This window comes from Glycine max, chromosome 7, assembly GCF_000004515.6.
Source record: "Glycine max cultivar Williams 82 chromosome 7, Glycine_max_v4.0, whole genome shotgun sequence".
Taxonomy (NCBI): domain Eukaryota; kingdom Viridiplantae; phylum Streptophyta; class Magnoliopsida; order Fabales; family Fabaceae; genus Glycine; species Glycine max.
The window spans coordinates 37,947,842-37,975,171 of record NC_038243.2 but is presented as its reverse complement, the minus strand read 5'-3'; the positions used below and the strand labels follow the sequence as shown (position 1 = coordinate 37,975,171).

At 31.8% G+C, this 27,330-nt stretch overlaps 1 protein-coding gene, 1 long non-coding RNA gene and 1 other non-coding gene across 4 annotated transcripts; 1 reads left to right on the top strand and 2 right to left on the bottom strand.

The window, feature by feature from the left end:
- Nucleotides 1-8,788: 8,788 nt before the first annotated feature.
- SAD2 (stearoyl-ACP desaturase 2) lies at nt 8,789-12,841 on the top strand. 2 transcript variants are annotated; one of them, NM_001251615.3, is made up of 3 exons: nt 8,789-9,085; nt 10,880-11,384; nt 11,808-12,841. In NM_001251615.3, exons 1-3 carry the CDS (start codon nt 8,943-8,945, stop codon nt 12,366-12,368), a joined length of 1,209 nt encoding a protein of 402 aa, NP_001238544.1. In that variant the 5' UTR covers nt 8,789-8,942; the 3' UTR covers nt 12,369-12,841. The 2 variants fall into 2 exon arrangements, with proteins under 2 accessions (NP_001238544.1, XP_040872757.1); XM_041016823.1 differs by lacking the exon at nt 8,789-9,085 and adding an exon at nt 10,076-10,095 and having other exon boundaries at nt 11,808-12,677.
- A 10,015-nt stretch (nt 12,842-22,856) lies between these two features.
- LOC106799481 (uncharacterized) lies at nt 22,857-26,824 on the bottom strand. Its single transcript, XR_001389249.2, has 2 exons — nt 26,718-26,824; nt 22,857-23,331 (listed from the first exon to the last, which is right to left on the bottom strand). It is a non-coding gene; the product is annotated as an uncharacterized lncRNA (long non-coding RNA).
- LOC113002268 (small nucleolar RNA snoR86) lies at nt 26,470-26,591 on the bottom strand. Its single transcript, XR_003267811.1, has one exon. It is a non-coding gene; the product is annotated as a small nucleolar RNA snoR86 (small nucleolar RNA).
- Nucleotides 26,825-27,330: the final 506 nt, after the last annotated feature.

Genomic DNA, 27,330 nt, shown 5'->3' with positions numbered 1-27,330 from the left:
TTAGAATTTACAACTATTAATTAAGCTAAAAACAATTTTATATCAATTAATTCACATAAAAAAAGTAGTCCATTATCTTTGTGTTTAGGCTTAAACTAGAAGAAAATATAAAATACAGTTTTATAGGAACATTCATTTCACGTCATGTTCTTTCATTATCGAGGATAGGAGAGTGGAAATACATATACCATGTTTATCAGAAAGTTATAAGAATATATTCCCAGATATGTTGAATTCTCAGGAAAGTTACATAAGTAAATTTTATTCACATGAGAAAGGATATAAAAGTTAGTATTTTTTTACAATAACTACCTATATATTTTTACTGCATTCTACTATATTTCGTTTTCTATTTTTACTTTTTAATTAAATATATTTCAATTACTAAATATTAATCAAACATATCTATGAGAATAACATTGTTGAACATAATATTTTTGAAAATATAAAACTGTACCGTAAAACAAACGTTATCTACTAAAAAAAAACTAATATTTTACACCATGATAAAATAAGATTTTTTACCGAGTGATAAAATAAGATTTGAACTTTTATCAAAAAAAATATTCATATTTAATATCCAATTTTACGTTAAACAAAATTATATATGTGAAAAAAAAATGTAGAATAAGTTCAGTAACAGTCCAATAAAAGCCTCATGGCGAATAAGTCTACTTTCATTGAAGAAAAGGAAAGTGGGCAGTTCATGTCTATTAGTATTAGATAATTAGCAAAACAATAAATATTGCTTTGAATTGAACAAAATGGTTTTCACGCGCAACTTACTTCACAATATATTAACATCACTTTTTTTTCCATTAAAGCCATATAATGCCGACCACTTCATAAGTAAGCCCAAGGGGTTGCCAGTGTGTGAAAACAAGAATGCGAGAGAGCATGAGATTGCGGTGCCATAATTTCTCACATAAATTAAAATTTCACATTTTCAATTATTTAAAAGTTTGTTTAAAAATTTTAAAAATTTAAATTTTTCATAAAAAATTTAAACAATAAATTTTAGATTAACGGTTCAAATTATCTATCCAAACACACTTTAAATAGACAAATTTTGTTAAATATTTGTATAAGAATTTACATTGGTAGTAGTATATGTATATAAATTAAACTTGTAAAAAATAGTTGAAATAATATAGTTTTATGAATTATGATGACTATTTATTTATTTAATTTACACAACTTAAGCAAATTACGTTTAAGTAAACATTTCTGATAATCCTATCTTATTCATGCTACTAAGATTATAACAATATGCATCAGTTTTGCTATCAAATTCAGAAATAAAAAATGATTTATTAAAAATATAGCCTTTATGCTATATAATTTTAATTTGATGCATTCCCCGTATAAAAATGTTTATATATTATCAACTAATGTAAATAACGGTAGGTATATTATTAAAGTAAATATTACAAAAAAGACTTGTAAATCATGATAATTTTTTTGTTTTTTTGTTAGTGATGAGAGGTGTTCCTCTTATTAGATTAGAGACTAATTTTACACGTAACATATAATTGTCTTGGGTTTAAGAAATTTTTTTATATTAAGTAAATGTAACTTTTGTTGCTAAATATATACTATATCGTAATGGAACCTAGCTCACACAATTGACTCAACTTTTGGATTATTCATGATAGCCTATTGTTGAAGAAAAAAAAGTGTAAAAATGTTTTATATTAATTTTAAATTAAAATTATGTTATAAATATATTTTTATAGCAATTTTTAATAGTAGAAAAATATACTACTACTATTATTAGTAAATATTATCTCTGACCCAAAATAAGAGTCACATTTGAGAGAAAAAATTTGTTACAACATAAGTGTTATTTTTAACTTTTCAATATAATATTAATTATTTTTATATTAATACTCCAAATAAATATTACTTTAATTTTATAATCTAATGTTAATATTATTTTTTCCATTTATTTAATAAGATTAATTTTATAAAATTATTAATTTTTCTTGATTAATATAAAATAACATAAGATACATTTATTTTGAAATGGAGGAAGTATTTAATCGTAATCCTATATGTATATATAGCTCACATGTGATTTCCATACATTTTAGGCATTGCTGAAATCTATATGCATATATTGCTAGACATTCATAGGAGGAACTTTGAAGAACCTTGAAATTAACGGAGGGCAATAATTAATGCATGGGTTGACTTAATGACCCTTTTTCTCCGAAACCGATCCATCACAGATTAACTTCATTTTTCGAATGTGAGAACCATCCTCCGTGTCTCACGCATATGGAATTATGGAAAATCACAGTTATTTCATCGCTCCAACAGTAAATAATTACTTCCTCGTTTTTCTTAAATGTCAGATTTTTAAATAAAAAAACATTTTACTTATATGTTATTTATAAAATTTAAGATATATTAATTATTTTTTTTTAAATAATTACTCTATTTATATGTCATTACTCTTTTATCTTAAAATAAGTAGTAATTACTTTTGTTTTTAATATAGTATTAATGATTTATTATTAATATTTTTATAAGTTTTATTTTTAATTTTTATATAATATTAATAGTAAAATTAGTTTCGTAAAATAATGATTCTCTTTCATTTATTTTAAATTTTTTATTTGTATAATCTAAACGTAACGTGAAGCTTTATAATTTCGATGTTCAGTAACTGTGATTTCTAGCAGTCCAAAAAAAAAAAAATCTGCTTTCTTGATGTTAGATAGTTGTACTGTAATGTTATTTATCATGGCAATATTTTATAAAGTAAATATTTTGATATTAAGACATTTGGCAGAAACGGAACAAATAGAATTAATGGTTTAATTTAAACTTTTTGGTAGAATTAAAGTTTACTTTTTAAAGTTTATATGTTATTTTTGTTTGGAATTATAAGGTTGATTTGATCGAGGAAGAAAAAAAAAGAAAAACATAACATTTGAATCTTTTCCTCACATTTTAATAAAATTAATCATTAACATTAATATATTTATTTTTGTTTTTCTCACAACTTGACTAGTAGAATTACCAAGTCATTCATTCATATTAAACAGCAAACTGGACTTTTTCACACATGGATGGGTGAGTGGTTAAAGTTATACAATTTTGCATATTTTAAAAGGAAAATGTTTCTCAAATACAAAGATACAAAAAAAAATTTAACTTTTAAATATATTTTTGTGATGGGTACTTATAAAAAAGTTAAAAATAAATAAAGGATAAAAATAATTGAATATAATATTTTTTTTCTTAATTCTCTAGTTTATTAGAGAAAAAAAATCTTTATTAATACAGAATTTGATCACCAAAGATCAAACTTAAATATTACATAAATAATTTAACTTTAATTTTAATATATTAATACTTGTTTCCAACCATCTAGGTTATAATCGAATATAAATATAACATGCAATATCAAAATGTTAATATTCTAATAATATAATTGATTTTAAATTTTTAACGAATCTAGTTCCCGACATTATATTACAAGACTTTTTCCAATTGAGGTCCAATCAACATTATATAATAAGACTTTTCGCAATTGAGGTACAATAAGATTAAGTTATTTCAATAACTTAATAAACTAATTCCTCGCACATTAATAGTTATAGACTTATTAGTCATCATTGTCATAATCTCTGCAAAGGAGATCATTAATCTTAAAGTTCATTTTTTTAATGTTTTGTTGATCTTCAAGTTTGGTTTACATCCCTTCGAAAAAAAGTTTGATTTACATCAACATCAGCATTAACCTATTAATACATTAAAAGCTCCAAATTTCGTTATGAGAGAAAAATGAATTTAAAATTATGTTTGATTTCTCCTTAAAAAGTATGTTTGATGATAAAATTTAGTCAGAAAATTCAGTTCAGTTTGGAAGAAATAATTATTGGGATACTTTTACAAACTCAGTTTTCAAACTTAATTTTGATTCAAACTTAAGTTTGCAAAGCAATCTAAACATGCACTAAATAACTAATAAATTAAAAATATAAATATATATATTTTTACTTAAAATATTATAATTTTTTTGCTTTAAATATCTTTCTAATTCTTATAATTTAATTTTTTTTTTACTTTTCATTCTTGTAAAATTATTACTTTTAATTTTTAATTTTTGAAAATTATGTTTATTTTATTTTTTGTTCTTATAATACTTTAGATAACGCTTTTTATTCCTTTTTCTGAAAAAAAAAACGTTTTAAAATGTTCATTTTAATGGTCCTTCATATTTTAAAATATTTATTTTAATTTGTTAAATTTTTAAAGAGAATCAATACGATTGTTTCCTTAGTTTAAAACTAATATCTTAATAATTTTAACATAGTAGTGATTAAAAACCACCACAGAACAATATTTCATTTTTTCACATGTAAAAACCATAGTAACAGTCTTTAATTGTCACTATTATTTAAAATTATAAAAATTAAATGAAACTAAAACACATGTTCAACAAACCAAAGAAGAAAAAAGAATCAAATTAAAAAATAGGAGTTGAATTTACCAAGTTGTTGCATTTGATACATCTTTAATTTGATTCAATGAAAGCTTCATGAGACATCTGGTAATTTTCTTGTTCTTCTCTTCTTTCTTTTTGTTTCCCATTTTCAAACCCCAAATTAGAAACAAATAAATACTAGAAACTGCAATTTAAATCATTGCAAGAAAAGACCCACAAATATTCTAATTTTGAAAATAGAGAACAAAAATTTGGTAGCGTTTGATCTAGGGTTTTGGTGGTTCCTGAATTGGAAAAAAGTAGAAGATGAACAATGCAAAAACGCTTTGTGATCCATTGAAGGTGAGCTTGAACAGATTCTAGTGTACATTGTTGGCTCGAAGATTGAACAATTTAAGTGGTCATCTTTGCAGCTTGATTGAGTGATTATTGCTTTATCCACTAGGCTTCAAATTCGTAGGGTTTGAATTTGATTGTTCCTCTTCCCTTCTGATTTTGTTCCTTGTATGTGCAAACAAAATTGGGAATACTTTAGATTTGAAAACACACTTGTATTATTGTTTCTTTTATTGTTGAAACGAATGTTAAACTTGATAATTTCTAGCTTTGGAATGACGATAGTTTTCTCAAAGATTTAGTGCATTAAACAAACTTTACTTTATTTCTGCTTAGTTATAATTTTACAATAATAGTGGTAGTTAAAAGCATAATGGTGGTTTTTAACTGCCACATTCATTTTGCAGCGTGGATAAGTTCATGTCTTTCTATGGATGGTCCAGATTTTGCATCAAATGTTTTTGAACTTTTGTGGGCGCTATGGAAATGCAGAAATGACCTTATGTCTTTTAAACGGGAAACTCCTATTTCTATTTCCTAAGGTGTTGAATACGGCAATTTTGCTAAACTCATATAGAACAATGACAGAGACAGAGAAAGAGCAAGCTCCCATTGTCTGGTGTCTCCCAAATCCTGATGAGATTAAAGTTAATTTTGATGCCTCAATTTTGCATAGTAAAAGAACTGGTTTCTGGGTTATCTTCATAGATGAAAAGGGACAATGTTTGGCTGCTGCTACAAGTTTTTCAGCGTCATGTTATGATCCTCTGGTTGTAGAATCTGTCACCTTTAAATGGAGTATTCATGTAGATAGAAATATATATGCTTCACCAATAAGGTGTTTGAAATAGATTGTCAGGTACTACATAGTTTATGGAGAAGGGATTTACGATGAGATATATATCGTATGTCGCTGAAGTGTTAAAGGATTATGTTTCACTGACTGCCAGACGCCAGCTTGTGCCTTTGTAGTTCACGAAGAGAGAAGGAAATAGGGTGGCTAATCTTTTAGCAAAACATGATTTTTCTTTCCATGAGTTTTATTGGCTTGAAGATTTTCCTCACCAGATATCTCCTATTTTACATGATGATGTAATTGCCTTAAATAGTTAAATGACACTTATTCTCTTCTATAAAGTGCTATTTTCATAAATTAAAGAAACCCATGTGTGCAAAAGTAATTTAGGAAATAAAGTATTGTTGTGTGATAGTTTTTAACTTATTAATAGTGTTGATTTTAAATTGATAAAATCATCATTTTGACTCATTTAAAAAACTTCAAGGATTAAAATCAATATTTTAAAACATGAACAATCAAATTGAATAAAATTAAAAACACAAGAAATTGAATAATACTATCTTTTATATATAAGAAAGATAAGACAAATTATCAAAATCAAGAAAAATAGTGATCATATTTAATATTATTATAAATATAAATTTTATTTTAAAAGTGTCTTTAAGTTTAAATATTATAAGTTTAATAGGTTCAACGAATGTAAATAAAATTAACAATGAATTAAAGATATTAAAGAAAGTTAACCTATGACGAGTTTAAAAATTAATTATGGTTTCTTATAACTATGACCAAAGAAAAAATTAATTTATTATTTATATACAAGACCAAAAATAACATATTTTAGCTAAATAAAAAATAGGGTAAATAATTACTTTTGTCCCTCAATGAGTAATTCGCTGACAAATGCATCCTTGAAAGATGAAAATACAAAATTTAGTTCCTGAAATATGAAAATATAAAATTTAGTCCCTCAAAGTGTAAAAAGTGTTACAAATATATCCAGCCGTTAACTTCCGTCCGTCACCGTTAATAAAATAGTTTACGTGGTATGAAGAGATAAATTTGTCACTGAAATGATTGTCAACATGGATTGCTAGCATATGTACATATTTGTCATAATATTTTTTTGTTGACTTTTCGTCTTCCTACTCTGTTGACAAATACATCCCTTTAAGATGAAAATACAAAATTTAGTCCCTGAAAGTATAAAAAGTGCAATAAATATATTCGAGCGTTAATCATAGATTGTGACTTATTATTATTATTATTATTATTATTATTATTATGTGTTCATAATTTACTATTCTTATTCGTTTAGTACTTATGTAATATATTTTTTAAATTGTCTTTTAATATATATATATATATATATATATATATATATATATATATATTTATTATTTTGATTTCCCTTTCAAACCTTAATATTTGCTGTTAAAAAAACTTTATCTTATATCTTATAATTTTATCAAATTTCTACTAAATTTCTCACTTTTGATCTTTAAAAGTATTCCATATCTCAATTCCAACTTAAGTACCCTTATACTTAGATTGAAAATAATATGTCGAGAGTTTTGAGTAGAAAAAACACAACCAGTCGTGGGACCAAATTTATTCATTTATTTATTTTAAAAAAAGAATTTAATCAACTATTTTTTTTAAAAAGTGTCACAAAATTTAAACTAGATAAAGATAAAGTGAAATTATAAGTATTTTTTCTTAATCAATAAAATGTATATATATATACCTCAAATATGAAAAAATACTTTGGATAAAACTTATGTGTTTTTCCTCGAGATAACACTTATTATACATAATATAAATGAAATGAAAACAATTACTAACGAATAAAGAACCCATATAAATTTAAATAAAAAAATACAATAATGCTCAAACTAATACAAAGGTTAATTTTAAAAAAAATAATATAGAAATTTATTCTTTGCCTTTGGGACGTATAGTTGTATCTCTCGCTGATTTAGGGGTTGCAACGACCTTACATTCCATGTGACATATTATGACGTAATAAAGATTAGTAAGGGTGTGTTTGGTTTGCATTTTCATTTTCTGTTTTCAATTTCTGAAAACTGTTTTCATTTTCAAAAGATTTGAATTCTGAAAACATGTTTGGTTTGATTTCTTGTTTTCCGTTTTCATAAAATAAAAATGCTGAAAATTTATGATATATTGACTTATTGTCTTTTTGTATTTTTAGATTTGCTTAAAACTACATTCATTGTCACCGCAATTTCATTTTAACCAAAATGAGGTTTGTGTTCTCAACTGAAAATATTGAAAACGAAAATTTATTGTTTTCATTTTCTAGTTGTTTCCTGTTTTCATTTTCACTGAAAATGTTTTCAGAAATCAAACCAAACATATTTTCATCACCGTTTTCTGTTTTCAGTGAAAATGAAAACAGAAAACAACCAAACCAAACACCCCCTAATTAATTGAAGAAACAAAAAATTTCAAGAAATAAATGACTTTTATTTTTTTAAATGGTAACTAAATTTTTTTATATCATAAAACTAAAGAAATTTATTTTATTTTGGAAAATAAGTAGTTATATTGATTAATTAAAAAACTAATTAACAATTTGATAACCGGATAAATAGATAGATAATCAAAGCATAAGAGTTCAAATCTTAAGTTGTATTTTACTATTTTTTAATCTCTTTTTTTCCTAACTTCTCTCTTATAGAATTCATTATTAGCGTTTGAATATATTTATCGCGGGTGAGAAGACGAAAAGTCAAAAAATATTATGACAAATATGCCCATAGGCTGACAGTCCACATTGACAATTATTTCATGACAAATTTGTCCCTCCGTGTCACTTAAACTATTTTATTAACGGTGATGGATGTTACGGTCAAATATATTTGTTACACTCTTTACACTTTAAGAGACTAAATTTTGTATTTTCATCTTTTAAGAATACATTTATCATTAAATTACACATTAAATGACAAAAATGATTATTTATCCTAAAAAATATAAAAGTCAAATTATACTTTTAATGTATCAGTTATTATTGTTTTACAATTTTAATCTTCATGTTTCAACTGTAATAATTAAATTTTTTCAAATATTATAAATATATAATTTTAGTCCTTTCCTAATTCATGATCTATGATACTCGTGGAACACAATTAAAGCCTTTAAAACTAAATGGGGGTGGGGGGTAATTAAGATAAACAGGAAAAGACAGGTGTATCCCCGAATCCCGAATCCCGAATTGATGCGCATAAACCATTCATTAAGTGGCCGGTCCCTTCTTCTCTCCCTTACACTTGCTCCTCCTCTCTCCTTCTACATTACTCTCTCTTCTCCTAAAAATTTCTAATGCTTCCATTGCTTCATCTGACTCACTCATCAATGGCTCTGAGACTGAACCCTATCCCCACCCAAACCTTCTCCCTCCCCCAAATGCCCAGCCTCAGATCTCCCCGCTTCCGCATGGCTTCCACCCTCCGCTCCGGTTCCAAGTTAGTCCCTCTCTCAGATCCCCCTCTTCACAAACCACTCTCCCCTTTTTTACCTCTTTTTTATTTTTCCATAAACTAAAAATCACGCATTTACCTCTTTTCAATTCGATTCTCAACTCCATTTATCACTTTGATCTACCGTTTTGTTATTTTATTATTATTATTATTATTACTGTTTTATTTCTTGTTTTTCTAGCTCTCTCTCTCTCTCTCTCTCTCTCTCTCTCTCTCATAATAGTGGCTTTCATTTGTGTGTGTAATGCCTGAAATGAAAGCTGGGAACAGTGAAAACGACGCGCCAGTTTTTTTCGCGTTTATTTTTGAAATTGACGTTTTTCTTTTCTTTAAAATTAAGTATTTTGTCTGTTGAAAAATGCTAACCTCGGAAGATATTTTTAATTTATTGGTTGGGCCATTCCCATAGGTTTGATTTGGTAATCTGATGGTTGGGGTGGTTTGATTTCATTCAATACAAAACCATTGGGTTTTCCCTTTTTTTTTTTCTCTCTTTACTTTACTTTTTGGGTTTGCATGTATTTTCTTTGGGTTGGTGAGAATTGGAAATGGATTGTTATTTGGTTGAGACTTGAGAAATCTGTTTCATCGTGCTACAATACCGACAACTTTTTATTTCACTTGCTCAGTTTTTCTGTTAGTTTGCACAGTAGAGAAACGTGTGGTTAATTGAATTGGGTTTCATGTTATCAATTCTGCTGTTCACTCTTTCATATTTTTTGAAAGAAAAAAATATTGCATGTCTGTGTCATTCTATAATGTTCAACGGTTTTGCAATCCATGTCGAAATTCTAAATTAGTCCACCTGAATTTTGCTCACGTTTTGTGGAACTTGTTATTTCTGGTTTATTGTTTGATGTTGGCACATATTCTCTAAATTTTGACTTTATTTGTTGGGATTCTTCTTTCTTCTTCAGTTTCGAGTGGAATATATAATCAACCATGGAGATTGGAACTTGCTCTGTATTGATACCTTGTGATTGATTTGATATGGAGTATGGAGTCTTGTTTCTTAGCCCATGATTTTTGCATATATTGGTTTGATGAATGTTGCCAACTTTTTACTAATTGTGATCCTCTTGTTGGAGGTGAAAATAAAAAGTATTGGTAACAGTTCCAAATTGTTATTTGCCGTTGCATCAAAATAGTTTTTCTGGTCGGTTGAGTTTTTGGATGAAGATTTGAATAACCTAGGCATGATGTAGGCACGTTCTGTGAAACTGTCCATGTATGACTATGTGTGCAGTTTGTGTTGATCAATGATGCATGTGCACTCCATTTTGTGTGCCATGCACATGCTAGGTACAGGTACACGTTGTGTATGGCTAGGTACGTAATAGGTGTGTACAATAATCTTTTCTATGGAAATGATGTGATCATGTGACTGGGTATGGCTTGGGTTTCAGCCGATTTTATTTGCCAAAAATGGCATCATTTCCCCAATTGAAGATATGCTCCCCACCCTCCCAATTCATCCTTACCCTATACCTGATAGTTGTGAGCAGAGTGTCTCCAGTTTAATCATAGACATTGGTTGTGTATCTTGCTGTATCAAAACTGATTAACTGTTTGCTATGATGCCATGCAAACTTCATGTTCCCATTTTTATGATTTTTTCTGTGTTCATGTAATGGTGTATAACTGTTGTACATGTGGGGGTTATATGATTATTGTTTCTACCAATAATACCATTCACTCTATTGATCAAATTTACCGGCATATGATCATTTGAAAAGTTGTTTTATTATTTCTCTAAAAGTCATTTGAATTTCTTTGTAGAGAGGTTGAAAATATTAAGAAGCCATTCACTCCTCCCAGAGAAGTGCATGTTCAAGTAACCCACTCTATGCCTCCCCAGAAGATTGAGATTTTCAAATCTTTGGAGGATTGGGCTGACCAGAACATCTTGACTCATCTTAAACCTGTAGAAAAATGTTGGCAACCACAGGATTTTTTACCCGACCCCTCCTCAGATGGATTTGAAGAGCAAGTGAAGGAACTGAGAGAGAGAGCAAAGGAGATTCCAGATGATTACTTTGTTGTTCTTGTCGGAGACATGATCACAGAGGAAGCTCTGCCTACTTACCAAACTATGTTAAATACTTTGGATGGAGTTCGTGATGAAACAGGTGCCAGCCTTACTTCCTGGGCAATTTGGACAAGGGCATGGACTGCTGAAGAAAACAGACACGGTGATCTTCTTAACAAATATCTGTACTTGAGTGGACGAGTTGACATGAAACAAATTGAGAAGACAATTCAGTACCTTATTGGGTCTGGGATGGTAAGATCCTATACAACTGTAGTCTATTTTGGTCTTCTGCTATTGTAGTTTTATTAATGAATCACACAATTATGCAATGTCAAAGAAACTCTTGCTACCCATTTATAGATACTTTATTTGTTTTGAGGGGGTGGGGGGACGACTGCCTGAAATATAAATTTTATTGATTAATTCCTCTGGATGCATTAATGTGTCACTGTCAGCAACATTCATATTCACACGAGTGTCTTTAAACTATTGAAGGATCTTCTCAGAATGAAGGGCTAGATTACAAAGAATTGGATGATACTTTCTTGAAATTCATTAGTAAAAATAGGTTATTATGTTGCTCTGAAGTCATTACACTAATTGATTCTTCATAGCTGCTGCACTTATCACATTTCTGGTATTGACCTTTCTTGACTGATTGAAATTGATGGATAGGATCCTCGGACCGAGAACAGCCCCTACCTTGGTTTCATTTACACTTCATTTCAAGAGAGGGCAACCTTCATATCCCACGGAAACACGGCCAGGCTTGCGAAGGAGCATGGTGACATAAAATTGGCACAGATCTGCGGCATGATTGCCTCAGATGAGAAGCGCCACGAGACTGCATACACAAAGATAGTGGAAAAGCTGTTTGAGGTTGATCCTGATGGTACAGTTATGGCATTTGCCGACATGATGAGGAAGAAGATTGCTATGCCAGCACACCTTATGTATGACGGCCGCGACGACAACCTGTTTGATAACTACTCTGCCGTCGCGCAGCGCATTGGGGTCTACACTGCAAAGGACTATGCTGACATACTCGAATTTCTGGTGGGGAGGTGGAAGGTGGAGCAGCTAACCGGACTTTCAGGTGAGGGAAGAAAGGCTCAGGAATACGTTTGTGGGCTGCCACCAAGAATCAGAAGGTTGGAGGAGAGAGCTCAAGCAAGAGGCAAGGAGTCGTCAACACTTAAATTCAGTTGGATTCATGACAGGGAAGTACTACTCTAAATGCTTGCACCAAGGGAGGAGCATGGTGAATCTTCCAGCAATACCATTCTGAGAAATGTTGAATAGTTGAAAATTCAGTTTGTCATTTTTATCTTTTTTTTCTCCTGTTTTTTGGTCTTATGTTATATGCCACTGTAAGGTGAAACAGTTGTTCTTGCATGGTTCGCAAGTTAAGCAGTTAGGGGCAGCTGTAGTATTAGAAATGCTATTTTTTGTTTCCCTTTTCTGTGGTAGTGATGTCTGTGGAAGTATAAGTAAACGTTTTTTTTTTCTCTGGCAATTTTGATGATAAAGAAAATTTAGTTCTTCTGTGGTTGGTTCAATTTTGCCATAGGGTAACTGAAATATATGCTTTACTAGGTAATTTTATTGTGTATCATTTTGTCAACTGATTACATGTAATCTTGCTGGGATATGGCTTGTTATTTTCATCCTGTTTTACTTTGGTGCTTAGAATTCAGGTGTTATATTTTAATCTAATTTATTAATAGGTTTTTAGGTTAATTTTTTTAATGACTTTTTCATGCTACTAAAAGTTCTAATGAAATTTTTATTAACGATTCTATATTTCCGTTATAAGTTCTTAGGTCTTAATTATAAAATTGGCCAAAATCAAATTAATAAGATAAATAATTATTAGGAAGTATATATATTTTTTATTTGTAAGAAAAGGAAAAGGCAACAAAGAACAAAAGAAACAATTAAATCCTTTGGGTTGTGACACCCATGGCATCACCAACGTTAAGAATTTTATAATTCTTAATTAATTAACTACATATTATATTATAACATTTATATTAGTTATTTTCATTTAAATGAATTTAATATAAAGTGATTTATTTAAGTGAGTCTATTAGACTGTCAAGAAATTGATAATATCAGTTTGACCCATTAGAGGATAATGAGAACCGTAATAAGTTTAAAACATAAGGCATGCTTATGTTCTCTATCATACAAACTCTCCCATAAGGAAGAAAGAGATTTGGTTTAGAAAGGTCATTAAACCAATTGTTTATGACCACTGTTTAATGTGTTTTGGTGCTCATTTGGTATTGTATATGATTTATTGAAAATTTCGAAGAAGTAAAGCTTGATATATGAAAGAGGGGACAATGATCAAGAATAATAAAGTCCTCTCGAGAAGAGTTTCCCGTCTTTGCAAGTCAATCTGCACACTTGTTCCCTTCACAGTACACGTGCACAAAGGTCACCTCCCAATCCATCTGCTTCAACGAATGGATCAACAAGATGGTAGGGAAATATTGATGAAACAAGTTGATTTCTCCAGTGATCAAGTCCAAAGCAAGCTTCGAATCTGATTCGCAGATCAATCTTCCAATTCCTTTGTCTCTAGCTATCTTCAAATCATGATAGATGGCGAGTAACTCTGCATGAACTGATGTTAAAGCCACAGGATCCCATAAAACCTGTGTGCCAGTTCCCAAGACTATCCCTTATGATTCCGCCAAATCCTGCTTGTCCTGGGTTTCCAAAAGCGCTCCATCAGATACTACTATGAATATAATCTTTTTAGTTCTTGTAATTTTTATTTTTTTTACATTTTGTTCTTTTAACTTTTTTTTAGTTGTTAGGAATTATGTTTATGTTTATGTTTTTTCCCCATTAAAATGTACTTTGAACAACGAACAGTGAAATAAATAAAAAATGTTGAAAAGATTAAATAATAAATATATCAAAATAGAACCATTGATTTTTTTTTATAATCTTTTTCACTCCTAAGCGTCTCTCTCTATTAATCAACCCATGCTCCTCCACTCATATCCTGACAAATTGGTCAAGTTGCTCAAACTTTGCTGGCTGTGAGGGAACAACAGTTTCACCATATTCAAACTCTTGGGTTGTTATGGACTTCTCATCCATGTGATCCTTGCCTACCCTCTTCAACTCGAATTGAGATCTCTTTATACTTCAACTGCTATGTTGTTTACACATCATAACGTGTTCTGTTTTTCTTTTCCCCTCTTTTGTTCATTATGTTTGTATATTCAACTTAATGCTGTTTGTGAGTGTTTGATACCATGAAACAAAGTTTATATGATTTGTTGCTAGTGAGATCGACCTTGTATATAAGCATTATACCAATCAACATCAAGTATTCATTGTCGTGATGTATTTACTATATTCCTTGATATGGTACCAACTAGATCTATTGTGTATTGTAGGATGTAATTTTACGCAAGTGAATACACTTATTATGGGCCGTAAACTTTTCTTTTTCTTTTAGTATTTTACACAATAGTCAAATAGGTTACAAAATAAGAGTGTAAAATAATTTTACGTTATTATTCAATCACAATTTGTTATATATAATAAAATTATTAATTTTTATAATAATCATATTAGAGGTTATATCAACGATAATTTATAATTAAACAATAATATCAAACTATTTTATAATATCAGCATATGATTATTAGATTCTTAACACAATTCAATTATTATTCGTAATTAGTCAATTACTTTTATTTATTTATTTATTTGGGAATAACAACAAAATAAAAAAATTAATTTTTTATTTTTTATCAGTAAATGTTAATTGCTAAGTCTATTAGTTTTTACTGGTGGAGGAATTTGAACCAGAAGCTCTTCCTCCCTCCTTCACTTCAACTACCAAATCAACTTTATATGATTCATTTTAGATCTTTTTTGTTACATGAGCTAAAAAGAAAAGAAAGAAAAACATAATTACAATCTAAGAAAAACAACTTCTGTTGCATCAGCTCGCAAGGGCTCCAATAACATAAGAGGAGGAGCATAAATAACTTCCAACAGGCATGAAGATGCAACACCCATCTTAACCAGCACATTCGCGCACTGATTACCCTTTCTCAAGGTTTGATTCAACGAGCAAGGCCAATCCCTTCCCAACAACTGATGAAACTTCATAATCATGTTGTTGTAGAAATGGTAAGACCGAACTCCATTGTTGACAAGATTAACCATTGTCAGAGAGTCAGAGTAACAAACCAACTTCTTGTACCTAGCCTCCCAGCACAACTCGAGACCTTTAAGGAGCGCTAAAATTTCAGCATAAAGCACCTCCGATATCTCCACTGCTCCATAGAACCCTAACAAGAAAGCACCATTATGATTTCGACATAGACCGCCAAACCTTGCCACTTGCGGATTACCCAGAACGCTCCTATCTACATTTAAAGCAATAACATCCCCTTGAGGCCTAATCCAATTCACTTGCCTGGGCATACTTTGATGTGGTCTCTTACTACCAAACGCTTACATCGTATGCTACCTTAGGGCTTGAGCTTGGACGAGCAAGTCATAATCCCTCACCTCCATTCCCTAAAAAATGAGCTTATTCCTCACCCTAAATATCCACATGAACGTAGGCACTCCAATGCCTATCTTCGAAACACTAGCGTGCATCCAAGTCAAGATCTCCACATCAATCACGGCTAGCTGGTCACATCAAACCTTCCTAGAACCCATGAAGCATGGACTCAACATCAACACCGGACACGATATCGACACGGTGACACAACTAAATTCTAAAACATAATATACGAGAACACCACACACACATATAATAAGCATAAAAAATTATATTAAGTAGCACCATTATCATTCAAAAGAAAATTTCACAAGACAAAAACTTTGTCTCTTTAAAAAATAGTCTAAAAACAAACTTACTAATATATTTAATAAAAAGTCTCACCTAAAAAAGTACCAAGATAAATCATCATAATTGAAAAGATAAATAAAAAATTGTTATCCTAATCCATCTAAGTTCTTCATCTTCTTGTTCATCATCATTGAAAAACACAACTTCTAATTTTGGTTCATTAATGGATAAATTAATTAGCAACTTCAAGAATTCAATTCTCATAAAGTGATACAAACTCATCTCCTGCAATGTCTCACATTTTAGTTTCTCCTTGATGATATTGTGGAGAATTTCTTGAAAGAAGACGAAGATTACTATGAACAAATAGTAGATCTTTTGTCCGATGAAGTGTCATCTTGTTTCTTTTGACTGAATGAATGAAAGATTAAGTAGTTCAATTTCTTTCACAACATGATTATGAACAAGGTTGTCCTAGTAACTTAAGGAGCAATCTTTTGAAATGTTGGTGCATGAGCACTGTGAACTAGCCACCAAGACTTTGCCTCCATTAGAGTTCTATCCTTTGAAGAGTCAATATCATCAGAGCCTTTTCTTCCCGCAGAAAAGTTTACAAACTTTACATTCACTTGCCTTCTTTAATTATTATAATCAAAATACCTTTTGAAACATTGATAACTGCTAAATAATTGTATTTTGATAGTAGAAAATTAGTCAAATATTGGCCTGAAATTAATTATTTAACAGTTATTTGTGATTAAAAGTTAGAAAATTAATTAAATTGAATTTTTGGTTGCAGATATAAAAATTGGAGGTGTAACAAACAAAAAGGACAGAAAAATTGAAGAAAAGAAGAAAATTTGAAGAAGGCTCAACCCAATACGCGCGCTCAACGTGCGTCACAGGCTAAGCGAACCAGGAAGTACACGCGCTAAGCGCGCCTACGAAGGCCCAAAGTCCACTTCAGCAGCTATAAATAGAAAGCCAATCCAAGGGAAAACAGACCACCACAGAACCCCCTCTCCTAGGGGTTTCATTTACTCCTTTTCTTTCAGCCCCTTCTCATTGTAAAACCCTCATGACTATGAGAGGCTAAACTCCCTAGCTAGGGTCTGGCAGGCCTAAAAAGCCAATGATGTATGGAGCATTTCAAGAGTTATCAATAAAAAGAGGAATTCCCTCCAGGTTCTTTTATTTATTTACCGTTCTTTCTTTTTTACATCCTGTATCTCAGAACTTACTTTCTGTTAGGGTTTAGTCCACTCGGGAGAGGGTAAAGCCTAATTAGGGGTAAGGAATGAATACTTGAATTTGTTTTAAGAGTTAGGTCACTCGGGAGAGGGTAACGCTTAATAGAACACTAAAAGGAAGAAATTATTGGGTTATCTTTTAGAGAGGTTTCCTTCCATGTTCTTTTATCCGCCTTTCTTTCTTATTTATTCTGCATCTTAGACTTTATTTTCTGTTAGTCTTTAGGCCACTCGGGAGAGGGTAAAGCCTAATTAGGGATAAGGAATGAATGCGTGAATCGGTTTTAAGGGTTAGACCACTCGGGAGAGGGTAACACTTAATAGAACAATAAAAGAAAGAAATCATTGGGTTAGCATGACCTAATGCCCCGATGCCCATGCTTTAGCAAATATCTAAAATGTAATCTTAATGCATCTTAATTATTGAGTCTTCGCAAAGGGCATTTGGAAGATAGGTAATTAAGGTAGGCTTGTCATCATGAGGAATCAGGGGCAAGTAGATGGATAGATGTGGGGCAAAATTAGTTCACTGGTATTGATAACAGACAAATCCTGAAGCTGATTAGACTTGTTAGGTTTTAGCGATTTTAATATATAGATTTTATTCCTTATTTTTCTTATTTGTTTTTCTTAGAAGTAGTTATTCCATATATTTTACTGTTGGGTTTTATTAGGAGTGGTTATCCTCTATTTAGGAGTAAGTATTTAGGCTTAGTAGATTTAGATTTTATTATGCCTTTATTTGAATTTCGTAGAAGTAGTTATCTTTATCATATCGCAATTTAAATATTTTATCTTCTATTTTGATCTTTCAATCTTTTATCTTTTTCTTTTATTTTCTAATTTTATCTTTAAATATCTTTTCTTTTCTTTTATCTTCTAATCTTATCTTTAAATATCTTATCTTTCTTTATCTTTTATTTTAAATTCTTATCTCTTGCTTTTAAATTGGATTTGCATTAATCTAAGTACAAACAAAGTGCGGATTTGACACTCGGACTTCCAAGAACTTTACTACTTGTGACGATTTGGTACATTTGTCAACGAGTTAACAAACATTTCAATCTTTCACGAGTAAGTTCTCCATCTTGGTGTGGAGGAATTATATTTGAATCTTCACTTAGCCATTCATGACTATAATAAAATAGAAATGCTCATCTCTATGATTAATCAATATAATAAAATAAAATAAAATAAGAACACAATGACCAATTTTAAAAAAGAAACTATGAATGATTAATTGTTATATTTAAAAACTATTATCAAAATAGGACATAAAATTAACAAACAGAAAGTATTAAATGTATTAGTAGGTCAAAAAATAAAGAAAAAAATATTAAACTAAAAATTCTTACTATCCTACGAAAGTAAAGAAAAAGTTTCAAAGGTGTAAACCTTACAAAGTTACAATGCACCCAACCAAAATAAAAACAGTAAGTTAGAGGTCAACAACCACAAACGCAACAAACAACAAGTCAGAGTCAGCAACCATAAATGCTACGAAGGTCATAAGCTGAACAAACGACAACGACCACAAACTCTACCCAGTAATGATTATACATGAACGAGAAACAAGTGAAAATATATGTGAATGAAGGAGTGACACGACTGATGTGAAGAGGAAACGTTATTATTATAATTTGACTCAATCTAAATTCTAATCAGTTATTATAATTTAAAATATAATGTTTTATCTTTAAGATGTAAAAAAGATAGGAAGCATAAACGATGTGAAGAGGAAATAATAAAAAATATAATCTATTATTATAATTTAAAATTTAATCTTTATCTTTCAAGATTTAAAAAATATGATTTTGAAAAAAAAAATAACATGTCCAGAACTATGTTGAAAGGTTTTATTTTTTTAAAAAAAAAAAAAAACTGAACACGACATATGCATGTCCAACACGTGTTCGATGTGTGTCCGTGTTGTCGGTGTGTCGGAAACATTGACATCGCTATTTGAGGCCCTGTGAGTGCTTCACAACCTAGAACCCATAAAGCTCTAGCCCAACGGCACAAAAAAATGGGTTATGGACTCCTGCTCCTCATTACAAACCAGGTAGTTCTCTATAAGCACAATATGTCTATGCTTAAGAACACTCCACATTGGAATAGCTAAGTGACAAACATGCCAGATAAAGAATTGAATTGGAGTCGAGATAGGCATCCTCCAAATCTATTCCCATGCATTATGTAACAGGCTTTGCTCATCCTCCCCCATGAGAGACTTGTAAGAAGTCTTAGTTGAATATACCTTTTCTTGGTTTGAGTCTAAACTCAAATACCACGCATGTCCTCTACCATTCATGGTTGTATCTTCCTAATCTGGTTTTCCAGTATCAAGGGAAGAGACGTATAAAGATCATCCAACTTCTAACCCATTCGTGGACTAAACACCCCTCACCCTTAGTCCGGTATCATGAATATCAATCTAAGGAAACTACACTGCCAATAACTTCTTTGTAACCCATGAATCATTCCAGAAATCCAAATTTCCCTCACCAATCTTCATTTGAAATCCTTCCTTAAGGAATTCCAAAGCTTTCATAATAGAATTCCACACCACTAACCTTTTTTTTTTTTTTTTTATTTCGAGCGAAAAACAAATTTCCTTCTTGGAAGTACTTGCCCTTCAACACCGATGTCCATAATTGATTCGATGGGTTCAAGAGCTCCCACACTAGCTTCCCCAACCACGCTATATTCTGCTCATGCGCCACTCTCACCCCTAGACCACCTAACTTCCTTGGTCTTATAACAATCTCCCACTTGACCATAAGTAACCCCTTATCATTATGGCAACACCAAATGAAACCCCTGATGGATTTATCAATAAAATCACATATGGACTATAGATACCATTGAATCTGCATTCCATATGTTGGTAACAAGGCAATAACTGCAATAACCAAGGTTACTCTTCCTGGGTTATTCAGCAGCCTACTCTTCCAAGCATGTAATTTGGAATGAACTCTATCAACCAGCTCACCAAAATTATCATGGGTGACTCGCCCTTGAGAAATTTTAAATCCCAGATACTTCCCCAACTGGTTCGTTAACTGAGTCTGGGTAATCCATCCAACTCACTTCTCAAACAGAACGTGACTATTCTTGAAACAAAAGTTTTGGATTTAACCACACTAACTTTAAGCACCAACATCACCCAAAATTCCTCCAAAACCTTGGCAATACCCCTAGCTTGACTAGGCCTTGCTTTAGCAAATAACAACATATCATTTGCAAAAAACAAATGGGATATTCTAGGGCCATTTTTTTAGATTTGAATAGGATCCCACCTACCCCCTTGAACCTCCTTTTGAATCATCGCCCCCAGTTTCTCCATACACAATACGAACAAGTATGGGGAGAGCAAATTTCCTAGGCGCAACCCTCAAGTTGGAGAAAAACTATCCAACCTACTCCCATTCCAGAGAAGAGAAATGTTTGTAGAACTAATCCTATGCATTCTTAACAAAACAATCACCTTCGATAAACCATACAACCTTAACGTTTGCTTCAAACAGCCCCAATCAATCCTATTGTAGGCCTTTTCCAAATCTAGCTTAAGCACTATGTCCCCATCCTTCTTACTAGAATTTCTCACATGATGAATCACTTCTTGAAGCATTATAGCATTATCCTTAGTGCTTCTTTCTGGAACAAAGCTACTTTGGAGAGGGGTAATTAAATATCTCAAAAGCGGCCTTAATTTATTAACCAAAACCTTGGCCACCAACTAATATACTATATTTAGCAACATAATAGGCCGAAAATCTTTGAAACAAGATGGCACGTCACTTTTCAAAATAAGCACTAAAAGCGTCTCAACTACACTTGCATCGAAATTGCCCGTGTTAGACGCTTGAGACACAAACCTCCAAACGTCCTGCCCAATCTCATTCTAAAACATTTTGAAAAATATTGGTTGGAACCCGTCTAGACCCGGGCTTTATACGATTTCATGCTCATAAGAGCTTGATACACCTTTTCTTTCAGAACTGGCGCCACAAGAGAAGTATGAGCCTTATAAGGAAGTTGACAAACATTAGGCCCATTAAGATCCCCTCTACCTATTTCTTGGGAACAAAAAAGGCTTTTAAAATAATCAATAACATCCTTCTTCAGGTCCTCAGGATCTATGCTCCAAGCTTCAAATTGCAAGTGTAACCCGTGGACTTTATTCCTCTTTCAACTCACAATGGTTTGAGCGTGAAAAAAAGTTGTATTTGTGCTCGTTAATCTAATCATCTTCTTCCTAGACTTTGGGAACCACATGGTTTCTTCCAAGAAAAGAATATTCTTATACTCCAACAGTAGTTCCTCGAATGCCCCTTGATTGACTCTGGGTCTCCTCTAATATAACCCATTTGTTCCCAAAATTGCTTGGCTTTTGAGATAGGGGAGTTAGTTTCAAGAACAAAAATCAAGTCATGATGATGCCTACGGATTAACTCCCTCGTATGATGAGATTTTCTCTTATTAGCAAAACCCTGAATATTTCAACACAACATTGAGAAATCTTTAAACTCAATCATAAAAACAAAAAAATATTGAAGTAACCTAAAACCGACCTCATGACAGTGTTTCTACCACCATCTCATCACTATTATCCACCACCTACTCTAAATGGGAGTTACTTGCCTCACCCCCCCCCCCCCCCCCCCCCCCCCCTCGGCCCCAGGACCACCGTTATACCCACCATGTTGTTTTGGTTTCTCAATTGTTACCATCCTTTGAGTCCTACCAGCTCCAGGAACCGACAAGGTTCTATCTCCTTGGGGTATCCTCCCCTCATTTGGATACCTCTCCTTATTACTTTATTGTATTATCTCCTTATTCTTCCCCCACATGCACCCCTTTTGAGGTACTATCCATCACTACTCTTTACCTCACTCTCCTTAACCTCACTCCTTGCTTTTTTGGATAAGTTCGTCTTCTTTCTTTTCTTTTTTAATCTTTTCCCCCCTTTAGTGGCAGCTTTAAAAGCGAGAACTTTCTGTTAATTCATTGACAAGTGTACCCAATTCATCCAAGTAGTATTTTAAAATGGTAAGATTGAATGTCGAGTTCACAATGACTTTGACTATACCCAGAGTTTATATATGTCCAATTTTAAGCAATTAAGAAATTAAATTCAATATCGGTCGAATAATAATACGGAATGTAAAATTCAACATAAATAAAGATAATTAAGAAGAGCACATTAAAGAGGTAAAATACAAACACTCAGGGGGTGAGTTGTCAGTTGAAGCAGAGTTACGGAATGTGTTGGGACTCAGCCTACCGAAACTACTATTGATGCAACATTAAGGATTTTTCACTATTTAACGTTATTCAGATTATTACCTCCATTCGCTAACCTATCCTAACCATGATCCCTCATGTGAAAGAGCCTAAATTACCTAATTTCACTCCTAATCTCTCAGGAGCTACATCAAATAATTTGCTTTAAGAATAAAGATGTATAAATAAGGCTAAATAATATCATTCTATCCCTTAACATAGATTACCTAGATGTTCTTCTCAAGTTCTTAGGAGATAAGCATTTTCCAATGCATAAACCCTATAATACTACATGAGCATGGGTGATCAAACCATAAACATGATATTAAGCACATAAAAGAGACAATAATATCAAAATAGCATTAAATAGATAGTTAGAATTATTACATCAAGAGTGTTTGGTTGTTGAGCTCCCAACAATGAATGGTTTAGCCCTTCATTGTCATGAGAGGCTTACTAATACAAAAAGGAAACAAGAGGTGTGGAAGAGAATGGAGGGAAGGGTTCCCAAGTGGGTGCATTCTCCCCCTTCTTTCGTGCCCTAGCTCATTCTTTTGGTAAAAAAAAAAAAACTGCTTTGGTTTCTCCCTTTTTTCCTTTAAAAAGCACCATAGTCATGTTTTTCAACATTGACTGTACACTAAGCCTGCTTGTGTGCGCTAAGCGTACATGCAAAGTTCAGTTGACATAAGTGACATCGCGCTAAGCCGTTAAATGCGCGCTAAGCCTGGCCTCCAAGTTGACTCCTTGCGTTGAGCGGTTGTTGACGCACTAAGCATGTTGCTCTAGTTCTTCAACCTTCTTCCAGGCCTCTTGCTATATTATTCTACAAAAAAAAATCACTCAAAAATACTGTAAATTAACTAACTTTAACATCTATTGGATAAAAACTCAGAAGAAGCTAATTTCCTAATGCTTTAACACAAAAGAAGCAATAAAAGAGAGGAAAATTAGATAATTACTATGTGATTTAAATATTCACCATATACGTTAAACTTGTTTTCCTTCCTCATATCTCTACCATTATATTTCCCTTTGATATTCCATCCCCAATCTATAATTTAGTTGGTTGTTTTAATTTTGAAACTACAATTCAATCACCATATTGATTTGTCTCCACATGAATCGCGTCTTTTCCTTGATTACTAGATTTTGTGCTAGGGTTTCTTGGTGCACTCTTACTAGGCATGTTTAGGTCACAAACCTGATTCCCAATGCTCTACACAGTCGAGTTATCTTGCACTACCACTGTATCCTCTTTTGCTTTTGGACAAGTTCTTGCTATATACCCATAATACTCACATTTATTGCATATGAGGTGTAAACCTTTATATTCCACATGAAACCAATGATCCCTAAACCACACCCTTCCAATCATTGGTTTGTTCAAATATATTTCAATACATACTCTCGCAAACCTCCCTTGTGTTGCATCCACCATCCTCATATCCACTTTCATCGGAGTACCCACCACCGTCACTAGAGCTAGTAATATACTTTCATTGTAATACTCTAGCCCTAACGATGGAAATTGTATCCATCATTGTACTATTTATCATCACTTGTGATACCACAAAGTATGGAACCCAAGGTCGCACCGCCAAATAATGGTCAAAAACCATCCATAGGCCTCAACTAATAACCTTTTCACGATCATGTGACAGATCAAACTTCACTATGTAGAACCCAGACCCTACATCAATCATTTTGAATCCTCCCTACAGCTCCCAGATTTCCTTAAGCCTATCTCACATAGCAAAGAAAATTAGTTGTTTCCCAAGTAGTTTGATAATTATTGCATCTTTCCATGCCCTCTATCTGTCCTCTAGATTTGTATCATCTAGAAAGCATTTAGGTCTCAAATAATCTCCATCCTCCAATTCTATCTTAAACAAATTTTTTGCAATCAAATCCATTCTCCATTCTTGGGTTAGCCTTTGTCCACCATCACCATATCCCGAAACGAAATCTTAAGGACTCACTCTGTTCCCCACCCTATTAGGTGGTTTGGGTTACGGTTGAGCCCCTGTGTGCCTTGGTCTCGTATCATCTCCCATTCTCCCCACTTTCACAATCGTACTTAAATATAATATAGGATAACTCCTTTTAGGTTTTGAATTTAATTGAAAGAAAGAAGAATGCAATTAAAAGCATTAGACAATTCAATTGGAAATAGTTAGATATTCGAATCACCTTGATTCTCTCATAAGGTAATTTTTTTCTTCTTCTAAATCCCTCCTTATTATATGATTAACATTTTACTTCTCTAATTCAGTTTATCTCAATCTCATTGGATAGTAAATCCTTTCTTCCTAATTATGAACCCCAATTCCTTATGTGAGCAAAATTAGTAATGAGCATTAAATTTAGGAAATTCACACAAATGTATACAATCTATCCATATTCTAGGCTTAAGAATCACATGGTTATTGAATTGGAACATTCTAAACCCCAAATTTTTTTTTATTACAATAACTAGATTATGATTGAGTTTCCTGACGAGGGTTAATCATGAAAAACCATTAAGCATGAAGTCAATTACTTAATTAACATAGCAAGAAAAATTATTCAGAAAAAAAGTCAATTACAAAAACTTCAAATTCAAGATTCATCCTAACCTATCCTTGACGAACTTAGAAACCCGTAGAGTTAATAATAAAAAAAATGACGAAGAAAAAATAAGTAGAGAAGACATGAATCTACAAGTGTCACTCCCAAGTTCTTCAATTATACAATTTCTCAAAAAACTAACCATTAACATTTGTCGATAAAAAAAATATGTAAATTGAGATCAATGAGAGAATTTTATGATCAAGATGAAATTCTAGTGTGAAGGTTGAAAGTTTCTAAATTCTCCTTTTGTTTTGAAGATATAAAGAAATTTTATTTAAATTCCATTTTTATATTTAAAAATAAATACAAGTTTTTTCTATTTACATTTGAACTTCTCTACTTCAACCTTCTGACTGTAAATGGTATCTCATGTGGTCTACTGTTTAGGGAATAAGACTCAGAATACGTAAAATGTACCATCTAGGCAGCTGCCAAATGCACATAGTAAGAGGAAGCCTTTCATGATTACAACAGCCAAGATGACACATTTTATGAAAGGCTTGGCATACAAGCACAAATCTGATTCCATTTACTATGAAAGGCTTGGCATACAATCGCCAAGATGACACATTTTATGAAAGGCTCGGCAGATATATAGCCACAAAAGAATCTCATTCCAAATTAATATGAAGACCAACCCTCAACTTTTGTTTTGAGTCACGTAGTAGTCTGTGCGTAGTACATGTGCAATATTACAATATCATAATACTATCGGCAAATCTACATTATTTTGTATAAAAACCAAAAAACATGTATCTCCACTGTTACTACATGAATAAAAAAGTTTCATGAGTTTTAACGACATGGAGGACACAATAATTTAGTCATCTTCCGACACAAACTTGGCATACAAGCACAAATCTGCTTTATAGATGACCATAATATGAATGAAATTATTATTGTTTCCTTTGACTCGTGATCCAGGTTTTTTTATGGTAAGAATAATTTCTTATATAAACTCCGTTTAAAAAATTGTAAACCCATTAGATGTAAGAAGCTAGTCTACAAAATCTTCGATCAATTTTCAAGTGGTTACCAACGCGAACTTCGAAAACCCTAATCATCCACCTTACCAATCGATTATTAATTTGATTTATTTGTCATCCAAAATTTCCCATTTCAAAATTACAACCACGGCACCATAATTGTCAAATCTCCCTTGATGTTTCATAAATTTTTTACACGAAAAAGAATGGCTCATAAAACGAAAGGGCTTTGACATTGATCTATTCCCAAAACATCATATTAAAAAAAATACTTCGAAACTTTAGTAACAAACATCGATTAGGAGGAAAAAATAAGAAATTTCAGGAAAAATAAAACAAGAACGAAGACTAATAAGACAGAAAAAAATGTTGCGACTTGTTCGAGGCCATCATCAAAACAGAGTAAATTTGATAGGCACGGAGAATCGTCATTGTTTTCGCCAACCTTCAAGGCAAGATGCGCCATTTTTAATCGACGCCCTTGCTCTGCAAATTGGCTTTCACTTTCAATGCAAAATTATGAATTATGAAATGACAAAACACCAACGCACACTCAAACAGATGCATAACACAAAAACTAAATAGAATTGGATTTATACAGAATAACCCTAACCCAATTTTGAAGACGCCAAAACGCGAAGTTACGACCGTGCTTCTGGTGTCTTGCGTTTTATAGATGGTCAAGTGGAACGGTAAACCCTAATTTCGTGCGGCGGCGACAACTGTTATTGTGAGTTGGGCTTCAAATAAGGGCCATATGGCCTACTAAACTTTTATTAACAAATTACTATTCCCCCTACCATAATTACTATTTAAACTACCCACGTGGGTAATTTCTTTGTTATTTCCAAAATTGCTCTTTCTATGAAAACATACTTTCGTAATTTTGCTGCATATACTTTTTCACCCCCACACTACACTAGAGAGTTATGTTTATGTTGAGTACTTTTTTACACTCCTTTTAATTAATTTTAATTGCAAGTTTCCATTTTTAACAGTAATTGTTATCTTTTTCAATTAAAATTGAATTAAATGGATAGAAGTTATCATTTATAGACGTAATCAAATTAATTATTATATGAATTAATTTTATTAACAGTAATCAAATCAATTTGTATCATAATTATAGGAAAATGGGGAGGGTGTCATAAGAGAGGAAGGGAGAAAAGGGGATGGGTTGAGGGTGTAGTGCCAATACCAATTTTGGTAGTCACAATAGCAATGCC